Source organism: Procambarus clarkii, chromosome 2, assembly GCF_040958095.1.
Source record: "Procambarus clarkii isolate CNS0578487 chromosome 2, FALCON_Pclarkii_2.0, whole genome shotgun sequence".
NCBI classification, from domain to species: Eukaryota; Metazoa; Arthropoda; class Malacostraca; order Decapoda; family Cambaridae; genus Procambarus; species Procambarus clarkii.
In genome coordinates, this window is record NC_091151.1 from 32,948,654 (window position 1) to 32,964,153 (window position 15,500).

Genomic DNA, 15,500 nt, shown 5'->3' on the forward strand with positions numbered 1-15,500 from the left:
ATTGAGATCAAAAGGATAAATTGAATTAAAAAAAAAAAAAGAGAATGATAATAATTACCTGATGGATAGAACAGTAGAAAAAGCAGAAGAAATGTTAACAAAATAAACAGAAGATTACAATTTTCTTTAATCAATTAAATAAAATCAAATTTTTACTCAGGTAAAAGTAGATACATTCAAGACGAGTTACAAACACAATGTTGAATTTTTAGATAGAGTAGTACATACAATGCCTAAAGTCACTAGTACACACAGCGTTTCAGGCAAGGTGTGGGAACAATCAACCTAATTTGGCCATAGCAACAACACAGCTAAGGATTCAAATTTCCTTTTATTACCACAGTACAGTAGATAACTAGAATTAATCATAATAGTTGTTTAAGCCACCATATGTGGTATAATTTATATTTAACTAGAGGTAAATATTTACAACTTAATTTATATCCACTCATTGTGGTGTAAGTTGTAAATATCCCTCCAAACTATGTGCAGATAAGTTCTGGCTGGCTGAATCAAATATACAGTCCGCTTAGAATCACAATAATTCAATATTGAAGTTAACAAAAAATATAATAAATGCCTGCTAGGATTTTCAAACACCATAAATACAGTGTGAAAGCTATGCAACTGACATATGTGGAAAGCTCGTGTTACAATTTATGTTTGTCCTGCACACCGTCCCCCATCCAGTGGGCAGCGGTGGATAGGTTACAATCACTTAGTTACTACCTACAGTTAGCAAACTGGGGATATTTGACTATGATTTCTGGAAGCATATAATTATGATTTAAATATTTACGCATCTCTGGAATATTTGTTATAGAATTGTTTCTGAATTCACGTATCTTTTCGTACTCCATCACATAGTGACAGAGGGTGTGCGAATAATTTTGTTGACACAGTTTACATTTGGTCCTCTATCATGTATTCGGAGGCCAACATGAGATGGAGTCCACATGAAATGGACTCTGTTACCATCTTAATAATTGTGCTGTATTTGTGTCTAGCTTCGGACACGAGCATGTTACAGTTATGTCTTAAAGAGTTGAGAGAATTTAAGGATGATAAGGAGTCACTTACAATTAATGTATCAAATTTGGAGACTTGTACACATTTCAGTGCAAGGAGCAAGGCAAATAGTTCGGTCTGAGGGGTAGAGGCTCAGTTGTTTATACGGACTCCCCACTCACAATATAAGCCATCGCCCATTGTCAGGACAACTGCACTTCCATCTGCACCTGCGGGGCGGTGTGGGGAACCATCAGTGTATATGATTTAAGATTTTTTAATTTCATTTCTTTATTATGTACCCCATACCCATCCCGTGGGCGGTGGTGGGAAAGGGTTATAGAGGCACATAATGGGTTCAGCAACTGAACCCCCTGGTTCGTTTAGCTAAGCAAGTAACAATCTTTTGACGCTAGTTACACAATTGTTAATATTACATACGCATGTACATATATACACATACATGTACACAAATACATATACATATCAATAATCTTTTGATAACACAAGTGATTCAACAAGAGGCTCACAACAGTCTCTATTCATGGCACTTTACACCTGTGGTGAGTCAGTTACTGTTACATTTAAGGCGGAAGAGAAACAATCTTCGTTCACATGGTTTATTGTCAGCAACAACAACAACAGGTATCCGGTACATAACTTATTATTTACAAGATTATAAACAAAAGAGCATCTGCTCAAAACATGCTACACTTAACATCTATAGTACTTAATCCTTATAGTTACTAGTCTTGCTACACACACACCCAACTGGGCGGCAGCTTTACAGTCATGTGCTCCACACCCACCCAACTGGGCGGCAACTTTACAGTCATGTGCTCCACACCCACACAACTGGGCGGCAGCTTTACAGTCATGTGCTCCACACCCACCCAACTGGGCGGCAGCTTTACAGTCATGTGCATGCATTACCTACAGTTAGCAAATTTTGGATACTTCGCTAAGATTGCTGGCAGTACATCATTATTGTATACTATACATATACATATATGTACATGTACTATACTATACATGTACTATACATGTACTATACATATACAAAACGCTAAATTGTAATGCCAATCCTGATCTCAAAAGCTTCATAGAAGGTTGTAACAGAACCCATGAGCACCACACCAGAAATAAATACAGTTTTGATATTCCTAGAGTACGACTTAATCAAACCAGAAATGCTCTACAAATCAAGGGGCCCAGAATGTGGAATGACCTTCCCAACCATGTTAAAGACTGTACCTCTCTCAACAAGTTTAAGTTAAAAACGAAGCTATACCTAATAAATTCCCTGTAACCTACCTTACCTCTCTATTGTCAACCAATGTATGTTTTTTGTTTTTGTTTTTTGTTTTACAATTCAACGCTGTTTTAATGTAATTTTCTGTAATAATTTGTAATTGTATTTGTGCTGTTTTTTCAACAATGTTCCCCCCTCTTTTACCTCTATTTTTATTTGTATTCAACGCATTTGTTTCTTTTTACCCATTAGTTTTAAGCTTTAGTCATTAGTGTTTTATCCTGCCCGAAACGCTTTGCGTAATAGTGGCTTTAGGCATTGTATGTACTAGCTCTATCTATAAAGCCAACAAACTTTGTAAAATCTCTTTATGTATGTACCTTTGCCTAAATAAAAATTATTATTATTATTATTATTATTATTATTATTATTATTATTATTATGAATGAAGTTCTTACACATTTCTTGGACTTCACTGATGGTGTTATCCCTGAATTCAGCGATTTTTTCAAATTTCATTATATAATGACGCAAAGTATGCGAATAGTTCTGCTGACAGTTTACATTTAGTCAAATCTAAATCAGCACATTCAAACTTCCAGAGGTACTTGTAGCCGAGCCTAAGCCAGCAGTTTGAGAGAGAATGCTCTGTGGACTGTATCCACATGGCTTAAGGCGTTGAGCTTTGCCTCGTGACTAAGGTTGAGTTGATCTTTAATTGCTACTTGGGTAGACAAAAAAAGAAGGATTCCAGTGTCAGCTAATTACTATCTTACCTTTTGTGCTTCAACACACTGTAAATTTAATTACAATTATGTGAACAGATGTAATACCTTCAAACCTGTTTATCTAATACCTATCTAATATCTACCTGTTTATCTAATAATAATTATATGTAATACCTAATGGACAAGAATGTAACAACTCTTGTATATATCTCAAAAAAAAACATCTAAGGACCTCGTTATGTGTCATATTATATAATGTGAAAACCTTAGACTATCTACTGAAGTAATCAGTCGGAGTCATTCTCGACTCACAATCGGGAATTCCGGTTTCAAATCCTGGGCGAGACAAAAATGGTTGAGCGCATTTTTTATCACCTAATGCGGCCGTTCACATAGCAGTAAATAGGCACACAGGAGTCAGTCAGCTTGTTGAAGAGATACATTCTGGGGAGGGTGAGTAATTCGACCCTTGGGGGGACTTCGATATAAGCCTAACACGTATATATATACATTGGTTGCCTGTCCCCCGACACAATGAATTATTATATTAGTAGTAGTGTAAAGAAAGATCTAAATCATATAGCCCCATATTATGTAAATGTGGCGCTTTCGGATATATGTCAATACAGCCTCCTTTAGATACCACCTTGTAGCTAAGTCCACGCTGAGAGATGAGATTTATTACGTGAGGCTTGAGGACAGGTTGGTTCTTCTCACTGTGTAGACCTCGACCTGTTATGATGCGAACTCTGGACTCGTCAGAATGTTTCCTCAAGAAGGAGTTGACAGCGACGCCAGCCTCATGTCTGTACATACCATGCAAGTCCAGTTCCCACCTCTCTCTCGATTCTTCATTTAACTGAGTATTTGAACTGCAAAAAGAATAGTTTACAGTGAAAAAAAGCTAAGAAACCCCTGAAAATGCAAACGGAAATCACAATAGTGTGATCTATCAATGAGAACATTTTGGAATAAAAAGTGGGTGCTCACTTTTTCTAGCCTATCCAAACATGCCACTACTGACATGCAAGAAGCTGAGGCGCGTCTGTGGACCTCAGACACGCCAGTTCCATGAACTTATAGCTGTTTTTTTTATTCACACTGTGTAATCTTTCGTATAAAATAGGGTAGCAGCACATTGCTGTGTATACCTAAGTCAGTTAAATAAAAATATCCATCCCACCAAAATTTTCTCAAATAAGTACAATTTATATTTATTCATTTTGCCAACTACGAAATTTCATTAAGCAGAAATACAGTAAAGAAAATTTGACAAATACATGTAAATGGAGATATACAACTAAATGAATCAAAGGAAAATTTACATAACAAAGATTACTCACGGAGGAGCAGTCTCAGTGTAAACAGGACCACGTTGAGCCGGAAGTACTATCAAGTGATGGTCCTGGTACATCCGTAAGTTACGATGTTGAGCCGGACGTGCCAATGCCTGGCCCTGGTACATCCGGACGTTGCCATCTTCACTCGGGCCCACCAATATTTGTCACAATAGGAAAAATACTATTAACACTTCCGCAAACTCTGCCGACATTTCCAACACTGGTACCAATACCTTATTAGATTAATATTTTTTTTTTTTTTTTTTTTTTTTTTTTTTTTTTTTTTTTTTTTTTTTTTTTTTTTTTTTTTTTTTTTGAGATATATACAAGAGTTGTTACATTCTTGTACAGCCACTAGTACGCGTAGCGTTTCGGGCAAGTCCTTAATCCTATGGTCCCTGGAATACGATCCCCTGCCGCGAAGAATCGTTTTTTCATCCAAGTACACATTTTACTGTTGCGTTAAACAGAGGCTACAGTTAAGGAATTGCGCCCAGTAAATCCTCCCCGGCCAGGATACGAACCCATGACATAGCGCTCGCGGAACGCCAGGCGAGTGTCTTACCACTACACCATCTGTAAAATATGTTATAATTATTTTTATTATTGTCATTTGTTGTTATTTATTTACTTATTTATGTTGTTGAATATGACCGAGAGGGTAAGATAATAATTCTAACACGAATTTCTCGATATTTCTTACGTTTATCTTCACTGTTGGGGGTAATTGAAAAATTAACTCTCCAAAATTCATTCTTTTATTTTTGGTCTGACGCCTGAACGCGTTTCATAATGCTTATTGCATTTTCAAAGACTAGTTTACACATAATATTCATCATACTTACACTCGTTTTGGGTGAAGTGATATGGTACAAAAGTTTTGGGTGAGGTGACAAAGCTATGCCAGAAGTATGTACGTACGTAAGTACGTACGTACGTACGTAAATTCGAAAAAGTACGTACGAATTCGTGACTATTAACGACCATCACAATAGGTACTATATAAACAGGAGGATGGGCTGCAGATATACAAATCTCTACAGTGTCATACTTTTCCTGATATCCTTAAAAAAAACAGAGTGACGCCAGTTCATAAAAGAGGCGAGACAGCTGACATAAACAATTACAGACCAAAATCAAATTTACCTATACTTTCACAAATATTTCCAAAATTATTTACGAACAGCTCTATTACTACTTTGTAAAACTCAGCATATTAAGCCTCTGCCAGTTTGGCTTCCGTTCCCAAAAGAGTACCAATGATGCCATTATTACTCTGCTAAATATAATCTACACAGCCCTTGACAAAAATGAGTTCCAATTGGCCCTCTTCATTGACCTGAGAAACCCCTTTGATACTGTAAACCATAACTATCTCTTACTTGAACTTCACCACTATGGTATCTGAGGCCTTGCTCTGGACTATATTCGTTCCTGTCTCAGTGACAGACACCAATATGTAGCCATCAATTGCATAACCTCCCCCACTCTACCATTAACAGTAGGGTTGCCACAGGGCAGCATCTTGGGACCTCTCCTATTTCTTATATACGGCAATGATTTGCCAAATGTTTCTAACATTCTTAAACCTATACTATTTGCTGATGATACTACCTTCATCTATTCTGACCCCAACCCCCACACACTGAATAATATTGTCAACAATTAATTAAAAAAGTCCACTCATGGATGTCAACCCGCAAACTTACACTAAACATAAAAAGACCTTCTACATTTTTTGGTAGAAAATCATCAAATCAGATTCAACTTCAGATAGACAATGTTAATATTAGCAATAAAATGGAGGGAAGTTCTTTGACCTTCACATGGACAAAGGACTGAACTTCAGCACCCACATACAACACAACCAACAAAGGTCTCCAAAACGGTCGGTATACTTACTAAAATCAGATATTATGTTCCCCACTCTGCTCTCCTCTCATTATACTACGCACTAATATATCCCTCTCTCATATACGGTATCTGTGCATGGGGTTCAACCACTGCAAATTACCTCAAGCCTAGTATCACTCAGCAAAAATCTGTTATCAGAACCGTAACAAACGCTGTCTTCAGACAACACACAGCCCCTCTGTTTAAGTCCCTTAACATGCTAAACGTACATTCACTCCACACATTCTCATATGCTATCTACATGTACAAAACCTTGTTCCTAAATGCTAATCTTGATCTGAAACTTTTCTTTGATATCTGCAATAGAACCCATAAGCACTACACCAAAAAAAAATCCCTTTAATATCCCCCAGAGTCAGACTAAATCTGAGCAAACACTCCATGCAAATAAGCGGGTTCAGTCTTTGGAACTTACTCCCTGGTGAATACATAAAATTCCAACCAAAGCCCTATTCAAAAATAAAACCTAAAAGTACCTAATTTCATTTTTCACCTAATTTTTTTACCTAAGTACCTAATTTTTAATTTTTCATCCTCATAGTTTCCTTTGTGCTTCAAACTCGGACTGTATCTTACTACCCACTTCCCCAATATTAGTACTTAAGGCATATATCCTTACCAGTGTAATCACCGCTGTCAACTTATATTGTAGTTATTTGTTAATATAAAACCTTGTTACACTGTACCGTTTCATCTTACCTGATATGGTACTTACCTGATATGACCTTGCCAGTAAAATCCCACAGACTCAGACACATATCAACACATATCTCTCAGGCAGCTATCCAAACTCTCTTCTCCTCTCACCAGTCAGCCTGACAAATGTTGTGTCCATCATACACTCACTAAAAACCAAAGCTGGGAACATCAGTGAAATCCCATCCATTGTATACAAGAGCGCCTCCCAAGCCCTTGCGCCACCTATAGCTCTGCTGTTCAACAAATCCCTTGAGTGTCATACCTTCCCTGATATTCTTAAAAAAGCAAGAGTAATGCCAGTTCATAAAGGAGGTAATCCGGCAGACATAAACAATTATAGACCAATATCAAACTTACCCATACTATCAAAAATATTTGAAAAATTATCTACAAACAGCTCTACTCCTATCTCGTAAAATTCGACATACTCAGCCCCTGTCAGTTTGGCTTCCGCTCCCAAAAGAGCAACAATGATGCAATTATTAGTCTCCTTGACATAATTTACTCAGCCCTTGACAAAAATGAGTTTCCGATTGGACTCTTCATTGACCTGAGAAAGGTCTTTGACACTGTTAATCACAATTACCTCTTACGTAAACTCCATCATTATGGAATCCGAGGCCATGCACTGGACTATATCCAATCCTATCTTAGTGATAGACACCAATGTGTAACCATCAATAATATAACCTCTCCCATTCTACCAATAACCGTTGGAGTGCCACAGGGCAGCATCTTGGGACCTCTCCTATTTCTTATATACATCAATGATCTGCCTAATGTCTCTAACATTCTGAAACCTATTTTGTTTGCTGATGATACTACCCTCATCTACTCCAACCCCAACCCACATACACTAAATGATGTTGTTAATAATGAACTAAAAAAAGTCCACTTATGGATGTCAACCAATAAACTAACACTTAACATACAAAAGACCTACTACATCTTATTTGGAAGCAAATCTGCAAATGCAATTCAGCTTCAGATAGATAATGTAAACATTAGCAATAAAAATGATGGAAAGTTTCTTGGCCTATTCCTAGACAAGAGACTCAACTTCAGCACCCACATACAACACATAACTAAGAAAGTCTCTAAAACAGTTGGGATACTCTCCAAAATCAGATATTATGTACTTAACGCTGCTCTCATCTCTCTATATTATGCACTAATCTATCCCTATCTTAATTATGGTATCTGTGCATGGGGTTCAACCACTGCAAACCACCTCAAGTCCATCATCACCCAGCAAAAATCTGCTATCAGAATAATAACAAATTCTGCTTTCAGGCAACACTCAGCCCCCTTGTTTAACTCCCTTAACATGCTAAACATAATCTCTCTCCACAAATTCTCTTGTGTCAGTTACATTTACAAAACCCTGTTCTTAAATGCAAATCCTGCTCTGAAACTCTTCCTGGACAGATGTAATAGGACCCATTATCACCACACCAGAAATAAATATCTCTTTGATATTCCCAGAGTCAAACTTAATCTGTGTAAACACTCTATGTAAATAAAGGGACCCAGTCTATGGAACTCACTCCCTAATGAATTGAAAAGCTGTCCAACTTTTGCGACATTCAAAAATAAAACTAAAAAGTACCTAATTTCATCTTCAAAGTTTTTTACCTTTTGCTTTAAAATTACACTGTATGTATTGCTACCCATTCTCCTAATCCTTATGTACCCAATCTGAACATCTTTATCATTGTGATCATTGCTGTCTTCTTATATGTGCTATCAATCTGCTGTATGGTGTCTGTTAATCTTGTTTAAATTACCAATCAAGTTGTCAAAGTCAAGTTGTCATAAAAAGTAATCAATCAGAGCTTTTATATAGCAATGTGCTTAAATATACTTACTATTCTCTCTCATCTCATTGTTTTTCTTGCAATGTATCTGTTATCATTTTATTAATTCTGCTAGAATTTACCTACTTAAAATTATCTGTTAGTTTAAGGACCTGCCCGAAACGCTGCGCGTACTAGTGGCTTTACAAGATTGTAAATACTATGCTATGTATTCTCACAAGCCCAATGTACCTTCTTGTATATAAATAAATAAATAAATGGTAGATTATGGACCTGCCCGATACGCTATGCGTGTTAGTGGCTGTGCGAGAATGTAAGAATACCAATCTTATGTAATCTCACCAACACATTGTACCTTCCTGTGAATAAATTATTATTATTATTATTATTATTATTATTATTATTATTATTATTATTATTATTATTATTATTATTATTATTATTATTATTATTATTATTATTATTATCATCATATAGGTGGATAAGTATGAATGCTTACTTAAGTTACTTATTTAGGTTCACCTTATTAGCGTTACGCGAGTAGGCTTCCTTATCTATTAATGTTAATCTCTTAGAACTAAAACTGCAGGATGTATTTCTCTAGCACTGTATTGTTGATTAATTAGCACTTCTAAAGTCGTGAATGCATGTGCCTGAGTTAATTGCATTAGGTGGGCTAACCAGTTAGCTATTATGGTAATTACCCTGCATACCTATTACTCTTACATAATAGGTTTTGATTGTTGCCGCCGGAGGCGGCTAGTTTATTGTGCACCCCATACTCATCCTGCGAGCGGTTTCGCAAAAAGCATTACAGAGGGCACAAAAGGTCTTTATCAGACCTCATCTTAGATTATTACATAAACAATTTCATCTATCCTTCACATTTTATAGTTACAATGTCAGCTAGTCACAGAGAATGTACTATTTCAAAAGCTATATATTTACAGTAAGTCATTATACATACATGGTAGGTCTTATCGCTAATACATAATTGTTTGAGAAATGGAGATATTACAGAGTCATTGGGGAACTTCTGTTTATTATTAGTCTTCACAATACACTACTTGTTTCTTAATCTCATATGTCGTTTATCTACTGGAAGCGAAATATGGATACAGTGCAAGGATTTCAGATATTTTATCCTTGGTAATAAGTTGCCATATCATACAGCGTGAGCTTAGATTTATCTCTAAATGGCTCAATTTTATTACAATCCAAGATATAGTGTTCGAGTGTGTGTTTCCCTGTCTTTGTCCACACACTTTACTTCATCTAGATCCCTATATAAGCCGAACTACCAGAGATACTTGTAACAAAGTCTTATATTCGAGCTGTGACAACGTCTGTCAGTCTGCATGTAATCCGACACTTGCACCACGTACGCAGCAACTCACTGTTGCAACTTGTAGTTGCAAATATTTTATAAATTATATTATTAAAAAATGTATGTTAGCGTTATCATAGTTTTATCCTAAGCTATATAAACTGAATACAATTATAGCTACAAAATAGAGCTTGTTTCATTCGCTGTTTGGATTACAGACTATTTCATATTGAGATTAAGTACTTGCACGATTTTTTCTTTCAATTGCTTTTGTTAGTAAAGTATGTTGTTGAATTATTAGGAAATTCTTAAGTACTAAATTTCTACCTATTGTCGCAGTCTCTAAATATATATACACCTCTAAATATATATATCTGACATCTTTTATTTTTTTCTTTCTTGCTTTGTAACTGTTATCATTTTTTATAAATTTTGCAAGTATTTACCTACTTATTTACTCCAGTCAGGTGCAGTCACAGTGAGAGGTTGTGTTAGCTGGAGCTCCGATTCTAATAACATTATTATTGCAATAATGGAAGGATTAGTAAAAGATTTGGTGAGTCTGGTTGGAGCTCTGAGAGCAGAGATGGATTCCCTGCGGGAGGAGGTACGACGGCTGAGACTTCGGGAGGAAACGAAGGAGGAGGCCAGTGTTGACGGGACCTCATTAAGAAGGACTGACGAGACCAGTATTAAGAAGTCCTCGTCTTGGCAAGTTGTGAAAGACAGGGGTCTTAAGAAGACCTTGGCAAAACCGACAACTAATAGCCTACACCTAAGGACTTTTAACGCATTTGACGTATTAGAGGACGAGTGCTGTGTTGAACCTGTTGTTCAACGAGGTGGCAAAGACAAAGTAACGAAGAGCATTGAAGCGCAGGTCCCTCAAACTGCTCGAAAGGAAAAGGGAGAATCAAAGCGAATTTTGGTTGTGGGAGATTCCCAGGTGAGGTATTTAGACAGAACATTTTGTGCCAGAGATAGGGAACAGATTAAGGGTTTGCTATCCGGGAGCTGGAATTGGTGATATTGTTGGAAACATGAATGATATTATGACAGGAAATGGGAACAAACCCATTATTTGTATTAGTGCAGGGGGTAATGATGTTGGACGAGTTAGGAGTGAGGAACTAATACAGAGATTCAGGACAGCCATTGAATTAGTTAGGAGCAAGGGAGGAATCCCGATCATATGTGGCATTCTTCCAAGAAAGGGAGTAGGAAATGAATGGATGTCGAGGGCAATTGGGGTCAATTGCCGGCTGGAAAGATATTGCAAATCAAATGCAATATCTTTCATAGACAACTGGGAACACTTCTATGGAAGAAATGAAATGTATGCTCGTGATGGGGTGCATCTATCGAGAGCTGGGGTTGTTGCTGTTGCGAACTCGTTGGAAGAAGTGGTTAGAGGTGTTTGTTTGGGTTTAAACTGTTAGCTGATAGAGGTATGGGAATTGATTTGGAGGAAGGAGATAATAAAAGTACGTGTTTGTGGGAGAAAGGAATTGGCAAAATGATCAGGGAAAGAGAAGGGCCTCAAAATAACAATTCACTTAGGGTATATTACACTAACAGTAGAAGTCTAAGAAATAAAATTAACGAATTAAATGCTCTTGTCTGCACAGAAAAAATAGATATTATTGCACTTACCGAAACGTGGATGAATGTAGAAAATAGAGAACTATTAGCTGAATATCAAATAAATGGATTTAAACTATTTCACACAGATATTAGACGAGGAGGGGGAGTAGCCATATATGTTAGGGACAATTTGAAATGTAGTCTCAAAGAGGGAATCAAAACAGAGCCACACACAGAAACTATTTGGATAGAATTATACGAAAAAGCAAATAATATTATAATAGGAGTTATATATAGGCCACCAAATTTAGACAGAATGGAAGCAAAGCATCTATGGGATGAAATATCTAGAGCATCTAGATCTAACAGTATTTATGTCATGGGTGACTTTAATTTTAGTGGAATAAACTGGTTGAACAAAACAGGGAATAGTGGAGCAGAAGATTTTCTAGAATTAATTGACGATTGCTTTCTTACGCAACACATTAAGGAACCAACACGGGAAAATAATATTTTAGATTTAGTGTTAACTAACAGGGAAACACAAATTAATGACATCGAAATAGGGAGTGAGCTAGGGAACAGTGATCACAAAGAAATCAGATTTAGCATAGAATGGAATAGACCTGTAGGAGAAAATTCTGTTAAAGTGCCAGATTTTCGAAAAGCTGATTTTAATAGCCTTAGAAATTTTTTGGGTCAAATTGATTGGAAAGTTTTGGGTATGGGGTGGGAGCCGGTCTTGGAGCGAGACATGAACCCAGCAATAGGTGACGTAAATGGGGATTTCGATGTGGATTCAATATATAACTTATTTAAGAATATTCTAAACAAAGCACAGGAACGTAGTATACCATACAAATTGAATAGATCGAATACCAATGACCCAAAGTGGATAACAAAGAACTTGAAGAACCTTATAGGTAAAAAGAGAGCTTGGTACAAAAGGATTAAAAATGGGGAGGTCACTTTAGAACGGGAATTCGTACAACTGGTTAGAAATGTTAAAAAAGAGATAAGGAAAGCAAAAAGAAACTATGAAGTTCGCATAGCAGGGCAAGCAAAGACAAATCCTAAAGGGTTTTTTCAGTTATATCGTACTAAGACTAGGGAAAGGATAGGTCCATTAAAAACTGAGACAGGTCAAATAACAGATAGTGATGAAGAGATGAGTAGTATTTTTAATAAATATTTTGTATCTGTATTTACTAAAGAGGAACTTAACAATATGCCTTCAGCCGAACAAGTCTATGTGGGTGGGGACGAGGACAGGTTGACGAGTTTAGTAGTTACCAGGGAGGATGTTCTTAAACAAATAGTAAAACTCAAACCAAACAAATCCCCAGGGCCGGATGAAGTGTTTGCCAGGGTGCTTAAAGAATGCAAAGAGGAGCTTTGTGACCCACTGTCAACCATATTTAATAAATCAATAGAGTCAGGCAGAGTGCCAGAGTTTTGGAAAGTTGCTAATGTGATACCAGTTTTTAAGAAAGGAGATAGATCACTTGCGTCTAACTATCGACCAATTAGCCTAACGTCTATTGTGGGAAAGTTACTCGAATCTATAATAGCAAATAAAATTCGTCTTCATCTTGAAAAACATAAATTAGTAATTGAGTCGCAACATGGTTTTATAAATGGCCGTTCATGTTTAACAAATTTGTTATCTTTTTATTCTAGCATTGTTGAGGCAGTTGATAGTGGTAAGGATTGCGATGTTGTGTACCTTGACTTTAGCAAAGCTTTTGATACAGTGCCACATGAAAGACTGATTAAAAAGTTTAGAGTCTCATGGTATTGGGGGTGCTATATTAAGCTGGATTAGGGCATGGCTATACCAAAGGAAACAGAGAGTTAGTATAAATGGAGTCAAGTCAGAGTGGGAAAATGTTGTAAGTGGGGTGCCTCAGGGCTCTGTCCTGGGACCTCTGTTGTTTATAATATATATAAATGATTTAGATTCAGGTTTGAGTAGCAACATTTGCAAATTTGCCGATGATACGAAAATCGGTAGGGAAATTAATTCGGAGGAGGACTCACTATCACTTCAAGTTGATCTAGATAGGGTTTTGAAATGGTCGAAGGATTGGCAGATGCAGTTTAATGCTGATAAATGTAAAGTTCTGAGGTTAGGTAATGATGATAGGGTTACAAGATACGAGCTAGATGGTGTTGAGATTGCGAAGTCGAATTGCGAAAGGGATCTGGGAGTTATGATTAGTAAGAATTTAAAACAAAAGGATCAATGCATAAATGTTCGTAATAAGGCAAATCGGACACTTGGATTTATTAATCGCAGCGTTAGTAACAAGACACCTGGTGTGGTTCTCAAGCTATATCTTGCTCTAGTTAGGCCCCATTTAGATTATGCAGTTCAGTTTTGGTCGCCATATTATAGAATGGATATAAATTCACTTGAACGTGTCCAGCGTAGGATGACTAAGTTAATTCCCCAAATTAGAAATCTTTCATATGAAGAAAGATTGACAAAGCTTAAGTTGCATTCACTGGAAAGGCGAAGAGTTAGGGGTGACATGATAGAGTGGGTGAATGGACATAACAAAGGGGATATTAATAGGGTATTAAAAGTATCAACACAAGACAGAACACGAAACAATGGGTATAAATTGGATAAGTTTAGATTTAGGAAAGACATGGGTAAATACTGGTTCAGTAACAGGGTTGTTGATTTGTGGAACCAATTGCCGCGTAACATTGTGGAGGTGGGGTCCCTCGATTGTTTCAAGCGCGGGTTGGACAAGTATATGAGTGGGATTGGGTGGTTATAAATAGGAGCTGCCTCGTATGGGCCAACAGGCCTTCTGCAGTTGCCTTTGTTCTTATGTTCTTATGTTCTTACTTAAAATTTTCTTAGATTAAGGACCTGCCCGAAACGCTGCGCGTACTTGTGGCTTTACAAGATTGTAATTACTATGCTATGTATCCTCACAATCCCAATGTACCTTCTTGTATATATATATATAAATAAATAAATAAATAAATACAGTATGCTAAATTTACGTATAATGTTTTAAAGGATCTTCTTGATTAGAAATTCATTTTCAATTCGTGTTTACGAACAGCTACACCATTGGAAAGTGTTTAAAACGTAGAGATCCTTTAACCTTTGACCTTTAACATTTGGTGTTTATTGTCTATCATTTTAAATGTTGGAACTGTAATGTTCTATACATGGGGAAATTACCTCACGAAACTTCAAACACCGTATATAGTAACTGCGGCCGGACAGTGGTCGTCGTTCGGGTGACTGGCCGTATAACCTATATGAAGCTGAGTTACATATTTATTTGAGGCCAAAAGTTAAAAATTCAGCAACGTTGAGAGAAATCTACTAACCTGGTGGCACCAGCGACCACAGGGAGGAATGGGTGTAGAGGCCAGCTAGAGGTTGCTGCAGGTGGGTTGAGTGACCAGAGTGTGTGACGACTGTGGTGGACCAAGATGATACAGCCAAGCAACAACGGCGCAATATACCAGGCGTGAGCATGTGGGGTAAACCCCGACGCCAGTTGACTTACCATCTCGTCCATTTCATCAACCGTTATTTTTACACCTTAGTCTTCTTATACATAAAATTTGCTTCCCTGCTCTCGTATCTGATAAGATATATTAAATGTGAGTGTTTCATATTGCTTTACAAATGTTTGAGGAATGAGTTTTACCTCAGAAAATGTTTTATAAATGTGTTCGGCATTTAGAGTCCGGGAGGAGGAGTGGGGGATCACCAAGAATGAAGGGACAGACACATACACGTCGTATTCCTGTGTGATAAGTCATCTGCTATTTAAAAGAATTCGAATATATTTTACT

At 36.9% G+C, this 15,500-nt stretch overlaps 1 protein-coding gene across 1 annotated transcript; it reads right to left on the minus strand.

Moving 5' to 3' along the window:
* Nucleotides 1–1,614: 1,614 nt before the first annotated feature.
* Nucleotides 1,615–15,188, minus strand: LOC123762453 (uncharacterized). Its single transcript, XM_069324069.1, has 3 exons — nucleotides 15,027–15,188; nucleotides 4,332–4,467; nucleotides 1,615–3,860 (listed from the first exon to the last, which is right to left on the minus strand). Exons 1-3 carry the CDS (start codon nucleotides 15,175–15,177, stop codon nucleotides 3,536–3,538), a joined length of 612 nt encoding a protein of 203 aa, XP_069180170.1. The 5' UTR covers nucleotides 15,178–15,188; the 3' UTR covers nucleotides 1,615–3,535.
* Nucleotides 15,189–15,500: the final 312 nt, after the last annotated feature.